The sequence below is a fragment of the Osmia lignaria genome, unplaced genomic scaffold (genome assembly GCF_051020975.1).
Source record: "Osmia lignaria lignaria isolate PbOS001 unplaced genomic scaffold, iyOsmLign1 scaffold0016, whole genome shotgun sequence".
Lineage (NCBI taxonomy): Eukaryota > Metazoa > Arthropoda > Insecta > Hymenoptera > Megachilidae > Osmia > Osmia lignaria.
Window position 1 is genome coordinate 12,948,271 of NW_027478168.1, and position 9,230 is coordinate 12,957,500.

The 9,230-nt window shown below is 45.2% G+C and overlaps 1 protein-coding gene and 1 pseudogene across 1 annotated transcript; one reads left to right on the forward strand and one right to left on the reverse strand.

Moving 5' to 3' along the window:
- Positions 1-3,577: 3,577 nt before the first annotated feature.
- Positions 3,578-6,741, reverse strand: LOC143306631 (uncharacterized). Its single transcript, XM_076693078.1, has one exon. The coding sequence runs from the start codon at positions 5,525-5,527 to the stop codon at positions 3,578-3,580; it is 1,950 nt and encodes a 649-aa protein (XP_076549193.1). The 5' UTR covers positions 5,528-6,741.
- Positions 6,742-9,103: 2,362 nt separating this feature from the next.
- LOC143306667 (large subunit ribosomal RNA) overlaps positions 9,104-9,230 on the forward strand; it is a 3,831-nt pseudogene continuing 3,704 nt past the window's right edge.

A 9,230-nucleotide genomic window follows, 5' to 3' on the forward strand; every position in this document is an offset into this window, starting at 1 on the left:
ATCACCCCAGAATCTAGATTTTCGCCTTCAGAGGTTGATTAAAACAAAATCCTGAATTATGTTTTAATCAATTGTACGGGTGACCTTCCTAAGCAAAAACCAAGTCGATGTCTCATCAGGCCTAACAGATATTGAAGAAATCCGTGTAAATAGATTTTAACCCTTTTTACACACTTAATGGTCGAATTTCTAAAAATCCCTTCTTAGTGGATGCTTACGCCATGAGAGGAATACACTACCCGAATTTCTAGGTTCAGGGGTTTGGGCTGGACGTTGATGAGTCAGGACATTTGTCTTTATATACAGGGTGTCCCGTAACTTGTGTAACTCCCGGAAACGGGGGGTTGCTGGGGTGATTCTGAACAACATTTTCATTTACCAAAATGTCGTTTAAAGCTTCGTTTTTGAGTTACTAAAGGAAAACACTGGCCAATCAGAGCGACGGAAGCGTTGGCTTTCAACGGCGCTCGGTCGTGGTCGTGAACAAATGCATTGGCACAGCGTAGGTATTAAGAGAAGAGTGCGATAAAATTGATCCACCTGAAAACGTACTGTTAAAAAAAACATACTTTTTTCATAAATGATAAAATACTTTACTTCTAAACGAATTATTAGTTTATTTGTTATTCATGAATAACGAATGATTTCACATTGTTGTTAATTTAAGACGATGTAACATTTATCGTACTCTTCCCTTGATACTGTCACGTAGAAAGTTCACAGGTTTTTAAATGAATCGCACTTTTAAAGGTTTAGCACTTTATTTTTATAATATGATCCCGACTGACTCTGCTTATGTCCGGTAAGGTCTTTTATAATGTCGTTGGTGGTGGAGAAGGGGCCGATGATTGACAAGGTGGGATGTCCGTGAGAACGCGTCTTATCGAATACTTAAGTAGGTGGTCGTAATATGATGTTTAGGTGTCCGGTCGTGAGGAGTTCAATTGTTCGAATATCGATCGTTTAGGCGGGTGGCCGTAACACGATGTTTGTCCGATCGTGGGAAGAATTCGATTAACGTACGTTTAGGCGACTCGTCTAACCTACGCTGCGCTGTGCCAATGCATTTGTTCACGACCACGACCGAGCGCCGTTGAAAGCCAACGCTCCCGTGGCTCAGCGCGCGCCCGGCGCGCGCTTTGATTGGCCAGTGTTTTTCTTTAATAACTCAAAAACGAAGCTTCAAACGACATTTTGGTAAAGGAAAATGTTGTTCAGAATCACCCCAGCAATCCCCCGTTTCCGGGAGTTACACAAGTTACGGAACACCCTGTATATAGATTAGGGATTATAGGTTCGTGTGGTACTGGGTGAAAGAGTAAAATCCAAACATTAATGTGCTAAACTACTGGTTTATAAAGTAAGTAGAAATTGTTAACTAAATAAGCTTCCTCAAGATATAAAAGAAAATAGTAACGTTAATATTACAATGTGTGCGGGCTAGATAAGAAATACAGTAAGAAATTATAATGAGTACGCCCTAGATGAAAAATACAGTCGAAAATATATATATTAATATGTATTAGTACGCGGCTTAAACTATGGACACAGCCAACACTCTGTATAATTGCCAACCATGCTAACAAGGGACATAACCCAATCGACACACGCCGATTTTGATGCCCTTTGAGTATGATATAGAACTCAAAAAAATATTTAACACGTATTTTTTTTTATCGGTAATCGTCCATGCTGAAGGGGTGAGAAAAATGACACAAATAGATTATTTTTCAATATATTTTTTAAACAAATAAATTTATCAAAATGATGGCTATATTACGTCCCACCTTAAGGGTGGTTGTTTTATTATGTTTCTGGGTTCTGCCGATCGAAACGCTAAAGCGTACCTTGACCTTCCTCGCGGGTAGTATAGGAGTACAGGATGGGGCTTTCAGTAATTATAGACACGCATATAGGGGTCTTCAACAATTATATATTCTGTCTCTGTTGTTACATACCCTTCGCTGACTTCAGGCGTTGTGCGTCACTCGTTCGCTCTCGTATCACTCGCTGGTCATCCACACTAGAAGTCTCGGTTTTCATTTGCTTCGCGGTTCGGACGATACACTAGACTCGCGACGCGTGGCTACGACTCGATCTTGGAGATACAAGCGGTTGGTGGTGGTCCTGCACAGCACACGGGTGCACTCCTGGACTTGGTCCAATTATGGGTCTGTTATCTCAGACCACGGCGATACACTCGTGTTGAACCGTCGGCCGAGCACTTCGTCGATGATCTTCCTGGTTTCGAGTAGCCTTACACGCGGATCTACTGCGGGTCACGAACGGACGGAACTTCGGTCTTTGCTTTACGCTATCATGGAACTGGCGTACCTGCGTTGCATCGATAACTTATACTCCCAAAAGGAGAGTAGGTCACGCTCTTTGCTTGCGAAAACCTGCAAGCAAAGGGTTTTCGCCATCGCATTCCGCGAGTTCTCCGATTTCGTATCGCAGGCGTCGCTAAGCGGGAAAACGCTGATGTTTCGCGGATTCCAGAGCGAGACCTCCTTGGAATGGCGAAAGACGAAAATGGGTTATGACTAGGGACGTAACACCCCCCACGCTAGACACAAAATGCTCTCGTTAGGGTATTTTGTGTAAGGTGTTTTCGTCGTTCGCCACTCTCATGCGCTCAATCACACATACGTTTCCATGCATTCACAAAGAATATATAATGGTGAAAAATTTGTACAATAAAAGTTAGCTGTTCAAAATACAAAGGTAAAAAGGTGCCGAAAAAAATACAATGGTGCGCAGCTGTTGGAAATATAAAGAAAAGAAATATGTGTGTAAAGTGTCGAAGATATGTACAGTTTTGTGTCGCGGTTTACCGTCGAGTGGAAAAAGTTTGTGCGGGAAGTGGCCACTGCCCCCCCCCCCTCCCCCCTCCCCACGCTAGACAGTCGATAATTTTGAAATGGGTGCCGAGCGAAAAATCTACATGACCATAAAAGGATTAATTTTGGAGTGCGGTGTCTACTGATACGTTGAATTAGATATTTCGCGGTGGCTATTGAAAAATTATCGATGTAGCTCTAATCGTTGCTATGCTCCTGGCAAACCCGGTGGGGACTTCGTGGTATATATACTGGTCGGTCGAGCGGTGTCGTTACTTTGAGAAAATATTTTACCGAATATCCAAAAGAATTACATTTTATTATGGATCTGTCATTACCAAAAGAGGCCGTGTTCCGGTCCTGGGTGAGTGGTCTTGTTATTATTTATTATATATATATATTTTTTTTTCTTCTTTTTTTTCTTACGATACCCTTTTACAGCGCGAGGATGGTACCCATGATGTCCGCCCGGGCAATATCAACATCGCCTACCGGCAATCGGTCCGGTGGTACCGGGCGTATTTTCGACGCACTCTTCGGGAACTTTGGGAGTGGGATGAGGAGGCGACCCTGAACATCGCGCCATTGTTCCTGGAGCGGAACTGAACATATATCTTATTATTATATTTTTCTTTCTTTCTTATAAAATTTTCTTTTAAAAGGAAATAAATCATATATATATATATATATATTTTCCTTTGCGTAGTGCGTGTTTTGTTTCTCTCCGTTCCTTAGTTTTAGTAATAAAGGATTGTTTTAGTTTTAAAGGCGGGATTTGTTGTTCCATCTTGTTGTTGCGTTTCTGGTGACTCTGCTATCTGCAGATCTGAGGGCCACGTCGTTGGGGTGACGGTCGGTCGGTTTTGCATTTTGATGTCCTCTGTTGTGAACTGGCGACGCCTGGGTTGGTTGGCGTTCTTGGCTCGTTTTCTGTAGTATCGGTATCCTATTGCCGCTATTATTATCGTGATAACGACGCTTACGGCTGATAACGAACCGTAGGTGATGTAGGCTGTGTGGGCTAGAGCACGGTGGTGTTGTGCTATATCCTGCGCCTGATTATCTATTTCTTGTAAGGTTAGGAGGTTGTCTGGGTCTATGTTGATAGGTGTGAATTTTGGCTGGTTTTCTTGAAGTTTTGTCAGAATTTGAATATGGTGTGGGGTTAGATCTGGAATGAGGTTCGGTATATTGAGGCCGAAACTAGATTTAAATGTGTAGTTGTATTTTTGGGTTTTTATTCCGGATGCCATTATTCTGGTGTGATCGATGGTTGCCTTGCAGTGGCTTTGCAGCTGTATTATTCCTGCACCCTGGATTTGTTCGTAACCGGCCGATCTTTTATTGCACTTGATTTGGACTGCTTCTTTGTGTTGCATTGAAAATAGCCAGGTATTGGGAGCCTCCAGCTTCGTAATTTGGATGTTGTTTGCTGGAGCCGCCTTCACATTGCATTGCTTCCACTGTAGGTGTTCTGGACGCAAGATGAGGTCAATTTCATAGATATGACTTTGCTCATAATTTTGGAGTGGGAGCGTGATTTCACAGAGGAGTCTTCCATTAGGGTTTTTGCAGGTTTTGAGGTAGGATTTGTCAGGGGAGAAAAAGATAGTAGTAGCTTGATCTATTGCAAGGAAGTCTGTTTGTGGTTGGATCATCAGAGTGGTGGAAGTATTTGCATTAAGTTGTTGGAAAGAAGAACAGGGATATAGGTGGTATAGTTCGTAGGAATTGGGTTCTAGGAGAGGAAAGTCTATCGTGATGATTACTCTTCCTTTTGCGTATACGGCACTCATTGTTGTCGTGCCCTGAAGTTGCTCCGATTTCAACTCTTCCATTGAGAGCGGGAATTCTAGATTTGTAGAAGTTTGGATGGTTTGGCATGCTGTGATTAATTGGTCCGGTGATAGGATCATCGGATGTAGGATTCCCAATTTTGCGAACATTACGGCGTCAGTCAGGGTGGATAGCATTAGTACGTATTCGTCTGTTTGACGGATCAATCGGGTTCCCCAGGAGGACATAGCTAGTTCTAATTCTAATTGGTCTTCTCTTTTACTAATTTCTGATGTTTTAGAGAGCACGTGTTCGATTCTAGTATTCATTGTGGTTGCCAATTTGGATAGAATGTTCAGCGTATCGTAGGCTTTTCGGAATTCGGATTTAATTACGTGAGTCTGATTATGAATTAAAGAAGTTATTTGTTTTTGGTCGTTATAAATTTTATCGATTTCGCGGTTATAATATTCAGCGTCGGTTTCGTCGAGTGTTCCGAACAAAATTTTGCTGATCGAACCGATGAACCCGAGAGAGGCTCGTCTTACTCTAACCGCATTCTTTCCGAGCGCGTGTGCTAACAAATTTTCGTATCGTACTGCCTCCGCGAGTTTTCTATCTAATTCTTCTTTCAGGGTGTCCATGGGGCACGATGTAATGTTTTGGCTTTTGCACATGGTCTTCATGCGGTTTACTGCGAAGATGGTATCTGGGCGGCTGGTTAGAATTTCCGTTACGTCCAGGGCTGTGACTAGTCTCCACGTTGTCCGGAACGTGCGGATTGGGGCTAGTTTTTCGGCGTATAGTCCGGGGTTGCTCCTTAGTCGTGTAACGGAGTAGTCGCCTTCCATATGGTTCGCAGTTGCGAATTGGATCGAGGCGATGCTTAGTAGCAGGTACCAGGGGCCCATGTTGGTTCGGTTGACCTATCTAGTAGTTTATAGGTATAGGTCAACTGTTAGTTGGATACTGGATTTCCTAAAATAAATACCTTTTTCGTTCAGGTGGGGTCGAAAGGGGGAGGTTTCCAGGTGGTATCGGATTTGTTTTCAAAATTTCTCGAATGTGCGAGTTTTAATTTGTTAAGGTGTTTTGCGAATTTTCTTCCCTGTTCGTCCGTGAGAATTGCGTTGTTATTTTCCGCTATTTCACAGATTTTGAATGGGCCGATATAATGAGGGTCAAATTTACTAAGACACGGTTTTTTTAACACATAAACTTGATCATTGGGAGAGAATTCGACTTCTTTACTTTTCTTATCGTACTGTAATTTTGAGCGTTTTTTGCTTTGTTCCAGATTTTTCCTAGCTATTTGACGGATTTCTTCTAATCGTTGTACCAAATTTTGAATGTATGCTGGATAGGTCAGGAGTTCTTCGCGAGTCATCGGAGTGAAAGGATCTCTTGCTAGCTGGCCGAAAACTACTTCGTAAGGCGTGAAATTTGTTGCCTCATGTGTCGAGGTGTTATACGAATACGTTGTGAAAGGAAGAAGAATATTCCAGTCATGCTTGTTTTCTATAAAATGTTTTAGATATTTGCGACGACAGCCGCGGATCGGCGTCGCGCATCGCGGGCCCCCACCGCGGCGGCATCCCCACTCCCGAGTAATTAGACTATAAGTAGGACCGATCGATGCGCGGATCGATGAGTTGCCTCGGGGCTTCGGCCCCGAGGGGACCTCCTCGGAGGTCCGGACCGGAGCACCAGAGCTCTCGACGCCATGGCTGACCTGGCGAAGAGATCTCTGGCCAACGGGCCGTAGCATTGCACTACGCTACGACCTGGCAGCTCCCCTAGGTCCAGCGGCCGTAGGCGCCTAGCCTCGTCAGTCCCGTGGTTGACCCGGGGTGACCAAGCTAGTGCGCGTTCATAATCTCTGCTGGTGCTTCCGCGGGGATTCCGAACGCTAGCTTACTCGGCACCGCAATTTGCCTTTGGCAGCCGATTCCGTCCAGCTTTGTGGCGTTACCCAGGCTGGCCAGGATTGGTCGTCGACTCGTTCGCTGTTCGGTTCTACCTCGGCGTACGAGAAGACGAGCCGCGTGAGGCAAGCGGGCAGCAACTCCACCGCAGCGCGATTGAATAAACACCGTCGGCCCAACCGGGCCAATCCTATCCCGCCTCTACCTCTCTTGCGTTCGCGCTCCGTTCAGCGCTTTCACTCCGCGCTCCGACATCGCGCCATTAGCTTGTAAGACCGCGTAGCGATGGCTACGACCTGCGCTAGAATTAAGGCCGCGTACTTTCTGTGACGGACCGGGTTCCGACCGTAGTTCATAAGTCCTGTACATTAGGCTTAAGCTTGGCTCCACGCGTCTAACCACCAGACGACATTTTGATTGTAGCTCCCGAGGCAGGAGAGCACCGCCCGACCAGCCGGCGAGGGCAGCCGCCGCTAGATGCCCCCTCTTTCCTGAATAAATATTTATTTTTTTCTACTAACGCCGACTCGTTATTTACCGACCTGTTCCCATGCGAACCCTGGCACGGGGAAAACCGCCGCGGTGCGCAACGCCGTGCGCACCGAACCGACCGACCCCGTTACATATTCAATAAGTACATGATGACTGCGCTCAAGGGAACCGTTTGTTTGAGGCCTATAACCGGAGGTGGTAACGTGTTCAACATTAAAAGTTTTGGTTATTCCTTTAAGAACTTGATTAATAAACGACGTTCCGCGATCCGTGAGGATTGCCCGTGGCGCGCCGAACATTGCGATGAAGTAACGCGAGAAGGCGTTTGCTACGGTTTCAGCTCGGATGTCCGGTAATGGAATGGCCATGCAAAATTTTGAGAGATGACATTGAAGCGTGAGAATGTGTCTATTTTCACTTGGCGTGAATGGAAGAGGACCGACGCGACGGTGTCTAATGCTACTTTATCGAAAGGTCTGGCTGGCGTATCCGTAATGAGCATTGGTTCTCGTGTTTTGATCCGTAATAATTTTTGCTCTTGGCAGCTTTTACAGGACCGAATGTAGTCTTCCACATCTCGATGCATTCTAGGCCGGTCGAAAAGGTTCCGTATACGTCGATATGTTTTAGTTACTCCTTTGTGACCTCCTATTAAACTTTCGTGATAGTGGCGAATGATATCTTCTCGATGGTCCTCTGGCGGTGTTTGTATTTCACCTGTACATATTGTCACGGTGATCGGTTCGTCGTGAAAGGCTTCGGACAATTGTTGTTGTAATGTTTGAGCGTCCACTTTGTACATCGTTTCTCCGCTCGTTGGGATGAGGATTATTTACTCCTTCTATTTTTGCTGCTAGTTTTAGAGCGTGCAGTAAATAAGACATCTGGTGTTGTTCGATAGTCTGGAAGAAGTATTTGGCGCTTACAACGCTAAAGATTCGCCTCTCTTCTGCTTGCGTAACGATTACGCGTCCTTCGGTCAGATTTTCGGTGAGCAGATTTGTTTCAGAGAGCATTCCTAGGGCTTTTAGTGTTCTGCAGTTCCGGCTGGTGAGAATTTTATCGGCAGGGATAAAATGTGCGATATTACCAGGGCCCTCGGTGAGCGGAACTTTAGAAATGGTTATTTTGCATTGGATGACTTTAGCCTGTGTTGGGCTGACGGTGACCTGTGGATATGGCACGTAAATATTGTCAATGTCTTTCCATTCGTGAGTAAATTCGGGAGTCCTAATGGTCGATTGCGGTATGTCTAATAATTCTGATGGGGATGGCAAGTCCCAGGTTATGCGTGTCGGTTGTTCGACGGTATTCGTTTGCGAGAGGTCATGTGAGGATGGTTCGTGTTCTTATTCAGCTTGGTCAACGCGTCGCGACGTTCTACTAGGGGCAAAGTGCACGACTACCTCGCCGGAACGTTCGCCGAAGGTGGTGTGCCCCTGCTAATCGAACCCGAGGGTCCATCCAGGGCATCGCGCACCAGCGGGAGCCAGCGTTGTTGACGATGAATCCCCCCATTCGATCTTTTGGGTTTCTCAGGTTTACCTCTGAACGGTTTCACGTACTCTTGAACTCTCTCTTCAAAGTTCTTTTGAACTTTCCCTCATGGTACTTGTTCGCTATCCGTCTCGTGGTCGTGTTTAGCCTTAGATGGAGTTTACCACCCGCTTAGGGTTGCTCAAGCAACCCGATTCTAAGGAGAGATCGTCCCGAAACGCGTACCGGTCACTACGGGCCTGTCACCCTCTATGAGTAAATGGCCGCATTCAAGATGGATTTGAACGCAATTCGATGTCTCTAGATAAACGGATCTTCCTGAACACTACATTTCCCAGCGGCGGTACCGTGGGATTCAGTGCTAGGCTTATTCCTGTTCGCTCGCCGCTATTAAGGAAATCCTAATTACTTTCTTTTCCTCCGCTTAATAATATGCTTAAATTCAGCGGGAAATCTCGCCTACTGTGAGGTCGTCAATTTCTTTGGTTCCATCGAAAGGTGATTGATGCTCGATGCAAAAAAAAGAAATAAATAAAAAGAAGCAAAGAAGCAAACACGTAGAGAATCTGTGCGTGAATCAACCTTTCGCATATTCAATTTTTCCTCTCTCGTTTCAAAATGTTTGTATTTATCGTTCGATGGAACGAGCTCAAGAGGGGAAAAAATTGAGACACGACATTCCCATAATTTTCGTGTTACT